This window comes from Amblyomma mixtum, chromosome 6 (assembly GCF_055824585.1).
Source record: "Amblyomma mixtum isolate Tamu chromosome 6, ASM5582458v1, whole genome shotgun sequence".
Classification (NCBI taxonomy): Eukaryota; Metazoa; Arthropoda; class Arachnida; order Ixodida; family Ixodidae; genus Amblyomma; species Amblyomma mixtum.
Window position 1 is genome coordinate 52413327 of NC_143017.1, and position 14896 is coordinate 52428222.

At 45.0% G+C, this 14896-nt stretch overlaps 1 protein-coding gene across 4 annotated transcripts; it reads left to right on the forward strand.

Annotated features, from left to right (window-relative positions):
• The first annotated feature begins 975 nt into the window (after nucleotides 1–975).
• LOC149339119 (uncharacterized) lies at nucleotides 976–14149 on the forward strand. 4 transcript variants are annotated; one of them, XM_089547940.1, is made up of 8 exons: nucleotides 979–1874; nucleotides 3263–5595; nucleotides 5679–5720; nucleotides 7830–7916; nucleotides 9618–9865; nucleotides 12813–12972; nucleotides 13525–13552; nucleotides 13686–13880. In XM_089547940.1, exons 2-8 carry the CDS (start codon nucleotides 5487–5489, stop codon nucleotides 13858–13860), a joined length of 849 nt encoding a protein of 282 aa, XP_089404066.1. In that variant the 5' UTR covers nucleotides 979–1874; nucleotides 3263–5486; the 3' UTR covers nucleotides 13861–13880. The 4 variants fall into 4 exon arrangements, with proteins under 4 accessions (XP_089404065.1, XP_089404064.1, XP_089404066.1 ...); XM_089547941.1 differs by having other exon boundaries at nucleotides 980–1874; nucleotides 12813–12927; XM_089547939.1 differs by having other exon boundaries at nucleotides 976–1874; nucleotides 12813–12927; nucleotides 13525–14149.
• The last annotated feature ends 747 nt before the right edge of the window (nucleotides 14150–14896 follow it).

A 14896-nucleotide genomic window follows, 5' to 3' on the forward strand; every position in this document is an offset into this window, starting at 1 on the left:
ATCTGCTGCATATATAGTAGTTCACGCGCTACGGAAAGGTGACTTGTATGGATTACATATGTGGCATACCTTAACTGACACGCGACACTCGTGCGTACACAAGAGCTCCGATATGCACCGTATCAGCTTACATCAATCTCGAGCGAAACACATAGCCGCTGATGAGTGCCTCTCATAGAGTGGGCCTTGCTGTTTGAAACACGCGGAAAAGAAGGGATGAACAAGCGATTAACAAGTGCCCAACCAACGCATAAAAAAAACTCTTGGCCTGTTTCAAATATTTTTCTCCTTGATTCTCTGCTTGTGCCCTCCTGTTGTAAACCGCGCCTATCCAAACAGTATGACGTTAGGCGTTTCCAATGTGCTTGGACAAACGTTCAGCCAGAAGGCAAATGTTGCCTTCTGGGCTTAGTTGAGCTAATAACGCCAGGTATTTTCATGCAAGAGCTCCGACTGTAGTTAACAATATGTGCGCAATGAGAGTACTACGATCAATGGTGCAGGCGCTGTGAAAATTAAAATACATACAAATATCAGATCTTTCAGTGCTTATCACAGAGCACATCAAGATCCACAAAATCAGTGGAAGTGCAATCGGCTGTAGTTCAGCTCCTTATACCTTAAAAATAAACATTTGTCCTCGCACCTAACCGTCGAATTCTATAGTGGGAAGCATAGCATAAGTCATGTCATCGAAATGTAAAGTAGTTTTTGCCATGCCAGCAGTGGTGTAGTGGGTAGTGTAGTGAGCTGTAGATATTTAGGTCGGTGGTTCGAATCCGGAACGGCGCGTAGTTTTTTTTTTCGCGTCCGAATTTTTTTTTTACTTTCTTTAGTTTACTAACTTCAATGGAAGCTATTTTATTGTTAATTGCCTTATAATTCCACCCCAGCCCTTCCCTTTCCTTTCCCAAAAATTGCAAACCAGACACATATGACACATATGTGTCATATGACACATACGAGATATTCCATAATCATACGAGATATTCCATAATCTCGTATGAACCAGACACATATGACACATATATACGAGATTTTTCGATAGGGACGTATTAATCGCTATCGGTTAATCGTCTTCATATTGATTACGGTCATAGATTTCAATCACGCGTCTTCAGCGCGCACTTCGCTTCTGCGTCGCGTGGTTGCTTCGGACGGTAGCAAGAGTTGGGGGGTGCGTACGTCGACTGATGTTTCGGAGTGCGATCGTTTCCTGCCGCCTTGATCCAAGCTTGAAGACGTAGATGCGACCGGCCGTTGTGAAATACCGAGATCTTGCAAGATCTCACGGTATTCTTTTTCAACGATACGGTACTTGCGTTGCTTTGCATTCATGGCGAAATGCAGAAGCTTTGCGGTGAAAGACGAGGACCGCAACAGCCGCACAAAGGGACAGCAGACAGGCAGTACGACCAACACCTCCACACCACAAAAGAAAAACAAGCGCGAGCACTCGCGGCATGACTCGCGGGCAGGGTTGCCGTTGGGAACATTTTAAAAGGAGCCAAAACTTGAGCTGAAAGTAGTCAAAAGTAGCCATGCCATTTCATCTTAGCTGTCGCGTAAAATAAGATCTTTTGCTCATTAATAAATTGAAGTGTAAAAAAATTGATAAAAATTATTCTTGGCGGTGTTGTCAACACTAAGCTTCAAAGAAATTTTTCGAAACTAAACACCGCTTTACGCATAAACGTAGGCATCCGCTCTCGCTCCCACGTACGTTCCAAGCCAATCCCAATCCATAGCTTGTGGTCATTTCGTTTGGACGTTTGGCAGCAAAGCGCTCTTGTGAATTTTTATTTCTTCAAGCTTTTTGAAGTTTGGTGGCGGCACGCGTGAGTCACCGAGGGGAACCAGGAGGCACTGCTTGCGTAAGTATACATTCTGTCCTTTTTTCCCTTTCATGTTAGTTGTCAGCTAATATTTACTTGTGAACTTGTCAAGAGTGAGGACAATGAGCACGCCTCGTGTGTCGCCCCTTTATCTAACTTGTCTGTAGGCATCTGCCAGCAGTTGTCTTTTGGTTAACTCAGCGGCGCATTGCAAGGTGTAACTGCGTGTAAGGGTTGGGGTAATATGAAGTAACACACACGTACACGAAGGGAAGCGCTTCTAAATGTCGTGTGTGTTTGTGTGTTCCTTCATCAGGGTGAACGCACTATCCCGGCAAATCTTGTTGGCGCATTGCTTCTGAGAGGGTTTGTTTCTCGGCACATCGTACATTTATGTACGTGTATAGATGATATGATCATGATCGCAATGACAGTCGTCACGTGGTTACGGCGCTCGGCTGCTGACTCGAAATACGCGGGTTCGATCCCGGCTGCGGCGGTCGAATTTCGATGGAGGCGAAATTCTAGAGGCCCGTGTACTGTGCGCGATATCGGTGCACTCTAAAGAACCCCAGGTGGTCGAAATTTCCGGAGCCGTTCTCTGCGGCGCCCCCCATGACCAACCAGTTGCCACGTGCGATGCAGTTGAGTGTTTTTCATCGCCAGTTTTTGCTTTTGTGAGGCTAATCGCTTGGTTCAGGCATGCATGTCAGACGTCATAGAGTCGCAGCCTGCATGCCTTGTGCTTGATTGACAAATGCTTCCATGGCAGTGTTGACATTGTTGCGTTGCGAGTCTCCGTGCGATGAGAGAAATGTGACAAGAACAGGATGAATGAACACAATTCTTCTGTACTGCCAGAAGTAATGCTGCTCCTGCCAGTGATCGGTTACAGAAAAAAAATTGAGAGTACTTTTTATTTATGTGTGTCCCTTCCCGCTACTCAGAGCCTTGTATTACAAAGTCTAGATCAGTGTGACTCTACATATAGCGAGTGCTAGTTTCGAGCTCGCTAATTGAACGCGCTTGTTTTCTCTCTTCCTCATTTGGTCAATCTTGCGTTTTACTGGTTTCTTTTTTCATCACTATGCTCCTGGTAGACTGCACTCAGTTTGATGTTCAATGCAGTGAAGTTGCACGCCACTATTGCTGGCTGTTATTTGTTTCACATGACAGCAGGCACAGAAATATTGTTTAAATAAGTCCCAAATTGCAGGCGCTCGTGACACTTGTAACTCTCAACTCATGAAAGTTCAGAAGTGCGTTGCGAAGTAGAACGAGATGGTTGTAAGAGTACCTGTCAGTTGTCATGGTAGTGTAAGTTTTCGGCACCCAAACAGGCAAGTGCCAGTAGAGAATGGCACAGAGAGTGTCTGGTAAAAATCCTTGTTTGCCCATTAATCTTTTGTTGTGTTTCCTCTGTGCAGCATGTCAAAACCATTCGCTGTGGTGAAGTTTCCTCTTGAGGACGACTGCCTTGCAGTCATTCCTGTCGGATGGCTCACAGAGACAAAAGAAGAGTGCTACTGGCCTGTGGCCAGGAGCTCGGAGGTGACGCGGCTCGCAAAAGCTGAGGCCGAGCCAGCTCTCGGAGGGGAGTGGATGCGTTGCCCAGTGGTCGTCGTTACCACTTGCCATAAGTAGTCTTATTGCAGACATAATGATGGTAGCTTCATCAGCGATTGTAAAGGCCTCTTTGCTAGATTCTGTGAGTCTGCACCTCTGCATGGCTAAATTACGACTAAGAAGTCATGTTGATAACCACCGCTTAGCCAGCTGTCAAAAAGAGGAGCAGAATGAACTGTTAGCTATTGCACTTGTAAGCTGATGAACTACTTCTGAAACTCATTAGTGCTTTGTTTTTGAAGACCTGTAGTTCCCAGAATTAGTGCTGCACTCAGTATGCTTAATAATATTTAGTACAGAAAGGTTTAGTATGGTAATTTTTTTTTTTTGCATTATGAAACATTTTTTGGCACACAAAAAGCACAGACAAGGAAAGAGCACACAATACAAATGCCAGACATCAATTGATGCTTTGCGTTGTGTGCTCTTTCCTCATCCATGTTTGTTGTGCACTGAGACAGTGTTTCATAATGCAAATTCAGAACCAACTCATCCAGCTGTTTACATTTAGTTCAGTTTGAATTGTAAGCCTGCCGCAGTGGCTGAGTGGTCCATGCTGCTGAGCCGAGGGCCCAGGTTACATCCTGTCTGTGGTGAAATGGAGCAGTGCAGAATGCGCTTGTGCTCTGTAATATCAGTGCATGTTAAACAACCCCATGTGGTCTAAATTAATCTGGAGTCTTCCGCTACGTCATTCTTCATAGCTTAAAGCTGTTAAATCCTAGAAACCAGAATCACACTTTTAATTGTAAATAAAACAATGCCTCTGCCACATGAGTGTTTCACAGGCTTTCAAACTGATGGTCTGTTGGCCTGAGTGTTGCTATACAGGCAGCTGAACGGGCATCAAGTCAGCAAAGCAGCCCTCGGACATATTTTGTAGCGACAATTCTGTTAAGTATGGATACGTGTTTAATTATGAGGAATTATGTGAGTTAGTTTTTGGAACCCATAGTTTGTACGAGATTTTGGTGCATGGTATTGAGGGTGCCTAAGACTGTATGCTGTTTGGGCAATTAAATATGTGCTCTCGAAAGTCTGCCAGTTTCCTTTCATAAGGTTTCTGATATAAACAGCAAGCTTCTTGTGGTAAGCGGCCGTGATGGTTAGCAGTCTATGGTTGAGGAAGGAAGGACCCGTGCTCTCACTGTAATGTAAGTTATCAATCGCTCGTACAGCTCTTTTTTGTAAAGTAAGTACTTTCACAAAATTGGTTGAGGTAGTCGTTCCCCAGATCAACAAACAATATTGTACATGCGAAAAGACTAGAGAGAAATAAATTTGTAGTTTGAATTTTCGAGGCAGTATTGTGCGAAATTTATTTAGGATACCAACAGAGCGAGCCATTTTAGTGCAAACGTAGTTTACACAATCTGTCCAGAGTAAATGTTCTTCAAAAATGACTCCAAGGAACATTGTAGAGCTGACACGAGTTATAGGAGCTTGCTCGAAGTGAATTTGGAAGTTGTTCGGAACTTCCTTATTTTTGGCTCTAAACAGTATGTACTTTGTTTTCCTGACATTAAGTTCTAACCTATTTGATTTTAACCAAACAGACAATTGGGATAACCAACTATTGGAGGCTGCTTGCAAAATATTACTATCTTGTCCTGAAAAAAATACGTTAGTATCGTCTGCATAGATTATAATGTTGTCTGCTGGATGAAGGTTGACGATATCATTAATATATAATAAGAACAACGTTGGTCCTAGAACGGAGCCCTGTGGCGCACCAGACACAATCTGACCGATCCCAGATGAAATACCGTTAATGATAGTTGTTTGAGATCGGTTGTCAAGGTAGCTAGCAAATAAGGTTAAAGGAACACCGCGTATTCCATAACAATGCATTTTTTCAAGCAATATCTTATGGTTAACCGAGTCAAACGCTTTCCTCATATCAAGGAATATGCCAACTGTTAGCAGTTTATTTTCTATGTTTTCAATTAGCTTTTCTTTGATTTCAAGTAAGGCGGCCTCAGTTGTTTTGTTTTTTTGAAATCCATACTGTTGCTTGGAGATGACATGGTTTTTGTCGAGATATTGAGAATGTTTGCAGGATCCTACAAGAGCGCCGAAAAAAAGGTGCGGCGCTACGAGTTCACTTCAGCCCTAGAAAGCTCGGCAGTTTCTGGTAATTGAAATTCTCATATTTCTTTATTGATGAGAAATTATTTTGCATACTCAACAAGACGTTCATGTGCAATTCTTTTTTAGGAAATGAGGGCCACAACGATGTTGTACAGCTGCCGTCACCACGTAAGACATGAATTCTCATTTGTTAAGCCGCCGCGGTGGCTCAGTGGTTACGGCGCTCGGCTGCTGACCCGAAAGACGCGGGTACGATCCCGGCCAAGGCGGTCGAATTTTGATGGAGGCGAAATTCTAGAGGCCCGTGTGCTGTGCGATGTCAGTGCACGTTGAAGAACCCCAGGTGGTCGAAATTTCCGGAGCCCTTCACTACGGCGTCCCTCATAGCCTGAGTTGCCTTTGGATGTTAACCGCCTTAAAACTAAAACACCATTTCTCATTTCTATTTAATGTAAGGTCGACATTGTGTTAGTTTTGATTGGGGATTTATGGTAGTATGCTTGCAAAATCTGGGAAAAAAACTCCACCGTAGCTAATTGCACTTGCAGAGAAATGGAACGTGCTCAGACTTGGCATCAACTTTTTACATTTGCCATGCTCTCAGATCAGCAGTGATTCTGCCAGTAACCATTTCGTGGCAAACTCTCTTACCCACGTTAACAGTACTGCGAACAGGTTTCTATTCACATGACATATATTCTGCTCTCTGTGTTTGGTTTCGCCATGACAGTTTCTTTTGTGTCCTTAAATGTACCGTATTTTCCAGTGTATAAGACGCACCCGCCATATATGCAGGCTGTAATTGAAAAAGTTGCTATATAAGACGCACCCCAGTTTTCCCAGTTGGGCTAGTGAGGATCAATTAAACACGCTTGCACGACCATCACGAAATTCACCGTACTTGCGAGAAATTCTTAAGCAACGCTAAGTGGTCGAAAAAGGCAACACTCGCGCCATTCCTGCCCACGTTTTGGAAAAAAGAAAGAAAAACAAAAAAAACTCTCCCACATGTCCATAAGAACATTTTATTTCTACTTAAAACCTTGGAAGTCTTCACCTTCGGATGCGCTATCAAAAAGTTCACCCATTTCTGGTGGCAACGCGACTGAAATATTCTCTTCGCACTACGTACATGGAGCAAACAAAGTGGCAAAGGGTGGCTGAAAAAAGAACGCCGGCTTGTCCTGGCTTGTCTTGACAATGGCGAGAAGCGTGATTGTCGTCATCGTTTGGCATTTCACATTACTTTTGCTTGGGGCCTCCGAAACGGTGGTGTGTTTGTGATCCCGGAAGTCGTCATCCCCGTCGTTTCATGATAAAGTTCACCTAAAAAAAGTTGCACACGGTGGTCCCCGTATTGAAGTATTAACCGTGTTACAACCGCTTCATTGCTAGTGATATTTTTTCGGTAAAAAAGGCTTGAACATGAACCTGAGTAATTTCTGAACTCTCTAAAAAAAAAAAACGAAAAATTCGCATATAAGACGCACCCTTGTATAGGACGCACCAGCAAGATTTTTGAAAAAAGCCGCGTCTTATACACCGGAAAATACGGTACCAATGCACCATGCTGGTGCATGAGAAATGTAATTATTGAAGTACTATAGACACATATTTAAAAAATTGAAAACTGATTTTTCAGGAAAGAAAGTGGTGCAGTAATTCTCTCGCATTTCGGTGGACATTCATAAGAGAAGGGATAAAGGAGGGAGTGTGAGAAGAAAGGAAGAAGGAGGTGCCGTAGCGCCCTGGGATAATTTCAGCCGACTGGGGATCTTTAACGTGCACTGACATCGCACAGCACACGGGCACCTCTTGCGTTTCGCCTCCATCGAAACGCGCCGCCGCAGTCGGATCACAACGTTCTTTTATGTGTCATAGGTATCTGCATGATGTGACATTGTTTGTCACGTCAACTACTTGTCATGGAGGTGTCGGTTTTGGTGGGTTTTGAATTATGAAGTCTTTGTACAGGCTGTGATTGAAACCAAATTAAAATATCTTTTCGGCCAAAGGAAGTGTTACTATTGCCTGGGGGGCATCTCTATATAACCAGGAATTTGTATCTGAACTTCGTAATTTTGTGTCTATTGTGTTTTAAAAAGATCACCTGTATGAAAAACAGCCTGGCCATGCAACTGTTCTGTCCCTTCTCCAAAAATATCCTGAAGTAGCATTTCTACATTCAATTAGGATAGAAATGTGACATTGTGGTTGTACACAGTAGTGTGTTCTGTACTTCCTGGATTGCCATCAATGACGCATGTTCATCTCCAGCCCCGCTGAATCACGCTGGGGAGAGCGTGAACGAAAACAGTGCGCCACCCAGCAAGCTGGAGGGGTCGACAGCTGGGACTGTTGATGGTGAGATTTTCACTTTGTTTACTTTTGTGCAAAAAGAGAAATGCAAGCCAAACATGGGGACACAGTGAGAGGACAGAACAAATGCTGCTTGTCCCGTCTTTTCACTGTGTTCCTTTCTTTTAATTACACTCCTATTTTGTCTAGTATCAAGTGACACAACAAAATATAGAAGCTAGATCTGCTTTGCCTTAAAGAAAAACAAAGCAAATTTTAAATTTCTCATTGTACCTGCTGCTGCCGAGCAGCAGTCAACAGGCCCAGAAAGACCTAGAGAATATACTTATTCAGGAAGATATTTGCACGGAGTTCTCCTCAGTGGCTCTTGAAACGGTGCTAGGAGCACATTTCTAGTTTCAAACTATGTGCTTTGAAAGGGGTCACTCTGAAAATCATCACATGTATTTCTCAAAAACCATTGTATGAACTGAAGTGGTACTGGAATTTACAACCTAGTACTTCCATTGCTTTCTCCTCTTGTGATTCATAGTGGAGTGGTTGTTGTGTGCCCTTCCCAAGAGCTGTATGTTGTGCTTTTGTTGGGTTCTTTTGGATCCTGGCATTTCTGTTGCCTCTCTCGGCCTACATCACCACCAGGAAGCCACTCCTACGAATTGCACTCTACACAGTAGTCCCATGTTCTGTGCATTTGTTTCCTTACCAGCATAATTTGGTCGCTTGGTCGCGGTTGGTCAGCAAGGCCCATATTGTAATTTTTCATTGTCTTTCAAAGTATTTTAAAAGTTTACTGGTTGGAAGTCAATGCAGTGCCTTGGATGCAGCGAAATGTGCTGAAAAAAAATTAATTGCGCTATCACAAAGCTCCCATAAAGGGTGCTGAAGGAGATAAGCAGCCAATAATAGTGGCATGCTCTGAAGGAGGACCTCTTGCTTAGGAAAGAACTGAACAGCCTAACTGCCTTGTGGAGCACATCAGCTGGCTCCTAGTCTTGTCTTGCCTGCAGAAAATGGATGCGTGGTAAGAGATAAATGTGACCTTGTTTTATTTCTCAACGGTTTGGGACCTCCTGTGCCTAGCAAGAAACATTTGGTCCACCTCTTTGTTGCATTTCGCTTGTCAGCTAAGGGCTATAATTCCATAAGGGCTATCTTTGTTGCAGTTTTAATGCATTGATCCCTGCCAGCACTTGCAGTTAGAACAGATGTCTACCTCCAGCATTTTGGCCAATGTGGGTTTTGCCGTGAGCAATACTTTCCAAATGGTGCAATGCTATATTAAGGGCACAGGCCTGCTCTGCTTTCTCTCTTCTATTAGCACATGCTTCTCATGACACTGGAAGAATCCATTTGCGACTAACTGCTGCCATCTCTGCCATGGTGCAATAGCAGTGGAAATGCCCATGAAGCAATGTAAAAATTGGCGAAGCTCATAGACTGAGAAGTCCTTTACACAACAAGGCTGCAGGTTCTGTGCTAGCTATCACACATAGAGCAGCTCCATTTCACCTAGGTGTTTGTCAGTGCATGGTGACATTTATGGCATTTAAATTAGGCTAGCAAGGAATAGAACATGAATTAGAAGTGTCCTGGAGGATAAAAACTGGGGGAAGTTTAGGAGCATAGTACAGAGTGTGTTGCTGCCTACTGTTAGCCTCATACTGTTCTTTATTGTACCTCAGTGCGCAAATGATATTATTGCGCCCAGGTTAACCCTGCTCTCACTGAAATTGTTGATTGCTTCAGTTTCAGCTACCCTGCTGAAGCTGATGTGCCTGGTGCTGGAGGTCCGACAGCAGCAGCGCGACTTAATGCAGCGGTTACAAAGGCTGGAGGATCACGTGCTGCTGCGGTCGGACCGGCAGCTGGAGCAGAGGACTCGGCCAGTGTCCCCCTCGCCACCGCCTCCCACCCTTGCACTGCCCGCATTCTCCCCCGAGGAGTTGGACACTGTGGAAGCTGCCGTCCAGGACGACAGCGTGGCTGCTGGACTGGTGATTTAATGTTTCTGATAATTCGTGTCTGGAAAAAATGAATGCCTACTAACGAATTGCATGCATAATGTAATTCCGAGGTTTGTGAAGAAATCTTGAGCTCCAAGAGTATTTGCATGCCGTGCTCTGTGAATAACATGCTCTTCATAGATATAATTCCTACTGTTGTGCTGGAGTGTGCTGTCACAGTGTGTTTTGTTAATGTAAATGTCTTGTTCATGAAAATTGCTTGCTGATATACACACTGGCTGTTTCAGTGAACATTTTCAGGAATTCCGAAGAATAGGGAGTTCAAAATAGAAGAAATATTTGCAGGTACACACGCACAGTTATGCAGTAAATTATGTCCACCACTGCTGAGAGATCGTTCCTCCAAAAAAAAAATTGTTTTCCCATATCGAACTTGCGCTTCTTTAGGAATTTTTGAGAGTGTTCACTGGAACGCCCTGTCGATTCCTTGTGTGGTGAGATTTACTGTTCGAAGCAAAAGTGGTACGCAATGCCCAGCCGGTAGCAGAGCTTGCAAAAACTGCATCACGTGTCGGGACAGCTGTTAGGGGACTCTCTTTATCTGCTCTTTGGCTCCTATCAATTTGTTGGGCTCAGTAGCAGTGCTGAACATGTGGCGCTCGCAATACAGTCGATCCCGGATATATAGAACCCGGATATATCGAATTATTGCCTATATCGAACAGATGTAGAATCCCCTCGGGAATCTCATGCAAAATTATAGCAAATTTGTTTACGTTTATCGAACTCCTGTGCACCCTATATTTGATATATCGAACTCCGTGCCATGCCGAGCCCCCGCAAGTGCGCTTCTCCCAGTATGCACCACCCTGGAAGTGGGCTTCTTCCACTAGCGCGCGCTCCTGCAAATGGGCTTCTCCTAAGAGTTCACGCGGCGCTGGCCTTGGACAGCTGCGCTTAGTCACGTGATGGGAACTTTGTGGGGGGTGTGAAAGGAAATGGGAATGGCCATAAGGAGCTCCCTAATTTCTGATGCTCACATCGTGGCTGACATCATCGATACCGAGGAAGCGGACCCGAGCAGTGACGAAGATTGTGCGAAGAGGCCCAGCCGCCATGCACTGCGGCTGAACTTGCATCCGCATTCAGCGTCATTCATCGCTGTTGTGGCGCAATGGAGGGCACTGGACTTTCTCATTTGGATACTCTCAACAAGCTTGAGGACAGCTTAATGAACTGCATGGTGCAGAGGAAGAGGCAAGCAAAGCTCACTGACTTTTCTTGCGAAATAAAGCGCGCTAATCGTGGAGTTGTGCTTTCGTTTTTGTGGACTTAAGAGGAATAAATCGGTAAGTTCCCACTTGCTACGATCCCGGGAAATTGTCCGAGATTTGCGCAATTTTAAAATAAGCGTCTAATAGGCATATTTTATATTTCGAATTATTGATATATCGAACTTTTTCGCGATCCCCTTCGAGTTCGATATATCCGGGATCGACTGTATTGCTTACGGCAAGTGCCAGTTGTCACATCATGTTTCAGCCACGCAATGCAAAGAAAATGCCACCTGCGAGACTGCTGTCGCACCAGAGCGTTTAGGCGAGAAGGAGCGCTAAACAGCAAACCAAGCTACTGATGCTGGTTCTGTGCGAAGCATTGCACCTATCACATCTTGTAGTAGCTTGGTATTTGGCGGTGCAGTCACAGGCTTTTTTGGGGCAGTTGCTCTCAGATGGTGTCACTCAATGTCATTCGATGTAGTTTTCCAGAGCTCTGCCGGTGGCCGGTCGTTGCATAACAGACTTGGTTCCAACAAATTTTTTTTCTCAGTCAAATATTTCTGTGATTACATTATTCTTTTACATCGATCAACAGCAAAAAAAAATCCCCTATGCTTTTGTTGCCTGTGGCTGCCTTTCTTCGTATGTGTCTCATAACGAGCCCCTCATTTTCCTTACATTTGTCATTTATTGTTGTGCTGTTTTAATTTAGTTCAGCAGTGGACTTTGTAGCTAACATTAAGGATGTTGTAAGGTCTGTTTTACAGGAAGCTGAGCTTTCGGTTAATATACTGTTGCATGAACTGCTGTGAACACAGCTGGAAGTTGGTCCTCTCTCAGTGCGTCTTTAATTTCGGCTAGGTTTCCCAAATAATGGGGCAGCTTTAACCCACCTCTTCCCTGTCTTTTGCTCACATTATGCACATTTCATTACTTAATCTGCTGCCAAAAACAAGCAACATCGTTTAATTAAATGTGGTTGCTAAGCACGCAGCTTTACTCAGGTGCTTGGGGATTTAAATAAGCGCCCTTTGTATAGCATTAATTAGACTGCTCAATTTCAGGGTAGTGAGCCCCGCCATGGTGGCTCAGTGGTTAGGGCACTCGACTGCTGAACCCAAAGACTCGGGTTCAAACCGAGCCGTGATGGCCAGTTTTCCATGGAGGCGAAAAGCAAGGCGCCCGTGTGCAGTGTGATGTCAGTGGCGCATGTTAAAGACCCCACGTGGTCGAAACTTCCGGAGCCCTCCACTATGGTGTCCCTCATCATAGCCTGAGTCACTTTGGAACTTTAAGTTCTACAAACCAAATCAATTTTAGCGTAACGGCTGTGCAGAGAAAACACATCCAGCACATAGATATCTGCAAAAAGCATTATAGTTATAATATAATAATGTCCAAGATGCAAAGCATAATGGGTAGGAGTTGGCCACCTTTGCTTAATCGCTAAAGTTTCCCTGCTCTTAGTAAACTGGGAAAAAAAAGAATGTCCATATTGGTGGTGGTGCTTTCTGCTGGTAGCAACTAGTCAAGCTATTGTATCATACAGAAATTATGCATTATGATTGTAGGTACTCGCATGGGCTGTTGACAGGTAGTCACACAATTGTCTTAGCTATTCGATTCTGCTAAACTAAATGAAATTATAATTGATGTTTGTGCCTAATAGCTTGTGCACCTGTGGTGTTTCTTTTCAGCGAAAGCAGCTGGTCCGCCTGGGGGGCAAGGGCCTGAGGGAGGTGGGCTCCAACATAATGACCGCCATCATGGGGGTGGCTGTACAGAGGATGTACAGCCTCCATGGCCGCAAGGGCAAGTGGTCATTTATTGCCCTGAAGTTATGCAAGGTGGCAACAGGTATGTTGTTGCAGTAGCTTTTAACTGAATTTTAGAAGATGAGTGGAAGAACATGCACCAGGTTCTGCTGCGCTTTGTTTTCTTTTCTTCTTTTCAGTTGATACTTTACCAGTTTTCTTTTTCATTACAGGTGAATATTTTGTTACTGTTTTTATGGGGGTAGTCATCTGCAGTTTTCTTCCATGTGCATCTGAAGATATATGAGTCAGCAGATGCCTTTCAAAGAAAGCCCTCCCATCAGTCACATCCATCTCTTGTCATGGATCGTAGTCGTGCCTTGTATCTGCCAGCCATTTGTGCTCCCATATGTTAGTAGTGCAAAGTGGTCGACCGTGATGTCGCAGCAGCTTTATACAGTTGGTTAGAAGAGCTTTCAGGTGGATTTTCTCCTCAAGTTGTATTTGGATACTGTAGTCCTTTCATTTTGGCACGCACTTTGAGTTAACATGTACTTGTGGCCTTTTCTGTTTTCTCTGTTGCTGAAATAATCTTGATTTCTGTTAACGAGCAAACTTTTTCTGCTGGCCTAAAATGAACGCTTATCTTATGCAGATGCCATCTGTGAGAAGACGGGCGCGGATGTGGTGGAAGCGCAGGGGTTTATTAGGAAGTGGTTGCCAGGTTCGGTGGACCGTGGCGGCGGACGCAAAAGGCGTTTTGCCGAAGCGTTTCTGCCAAGTACCGCTGCCGGCCTGGCAACCACTGCGAGCCCCTGTGCTTCAGCCCCCAGCACAGTGCCCTCCCTTCCCCAAGCGGCCCCCACCTCCCAGAAATCCTCCTCCCGCGCGGCCCTGGCTCCTTCCCAAGGTCCCGCCTCCTGCGCGGCCCTCGCTGCCTCGCAGGACTCGCGCAACCGCGCGTCCCCAGCCACGGTGCCTAATTATTTAATAAATAGTTTCTCAGTTGGATTCTTTCGTTGCCTCATTTTGTTGTGCATGTGTATAGAAGAGATGATTGCAGCTTTGCAATGCCAAAACCCATGGCTTTCCCAATGCGAACATTAACTGGAATGTGAATATTCGCTGAACTGGAAATGCAATGGCATAAACTTCGGGCAAGCGTTAGCAGAAAGGCTGAACAGTGGCCTAATTGTGGTATGTCAAGCCGGTGTTGGTAGAGCAGCTGAAAGTGGGTACAATAGCGGCATGAATGTCGGTTCAGTGTTGGTAGAGCGGTTGAAAGTGGGTACAATAGCGGCATGAATGTCGGTTCAGTGTTGGTAGAGTGGCTGAAAGTGGGTACAATAGCGGCGTGAATGTCGGTTCAGTGTTGGTAGAGCGGCTGAACAGTGGTCTGAGAGTGGCATGAATGTCGGTTCAGTGTTGGTAGAGCGGCTGAACAGTGGTCTGAGAGTGGCATGAATGTCGGTTCAGTGTTGGTAGAGCGGCTGAACAGTGGTCTGATAGTGGCATGAATGTCGGTTCAGTGTTGGTCCGAACATCAGGCCAAGGTTGGAAAAAGTAACTTTTTGCCCCAATGCCGACGTCGGTACGACTTTCGAGCCGGTTTTGACCAGCATTATGCCAGCGTCGGTCCATTGTTGGTGTGCTGCTTGGGAAGCTCCCAACATAAGCAGACATGCTTTGTCGCTGCTCGAGTATAGCTGGCAGTTCTGATAACAAGGCGATCTTGTCTTTTCTTGTGATATTTGTACTCCATCCCAAGCAGCGCTCAGGTACTGCTGCACGGCAGCGAAGTGTGACACCGGTTGTGGGCGCAGCGTGGGTAGAGCGGCGCAGCGATGCTTACTGGCATTTTGCAAAGTGTTTCGCATCCTCACGCGAACCCGCGAAGGTGATATTAGCGTGCGAACAAAAAAAAAAAGTCGATGTCCTCACTCGTTGGAATCAGATCTGTCAGAATCCGAGCTGCTGGGACTAGACGTGCAGTTGTTTTCATATGCGCTGGTCAGCACGTGTGTGGG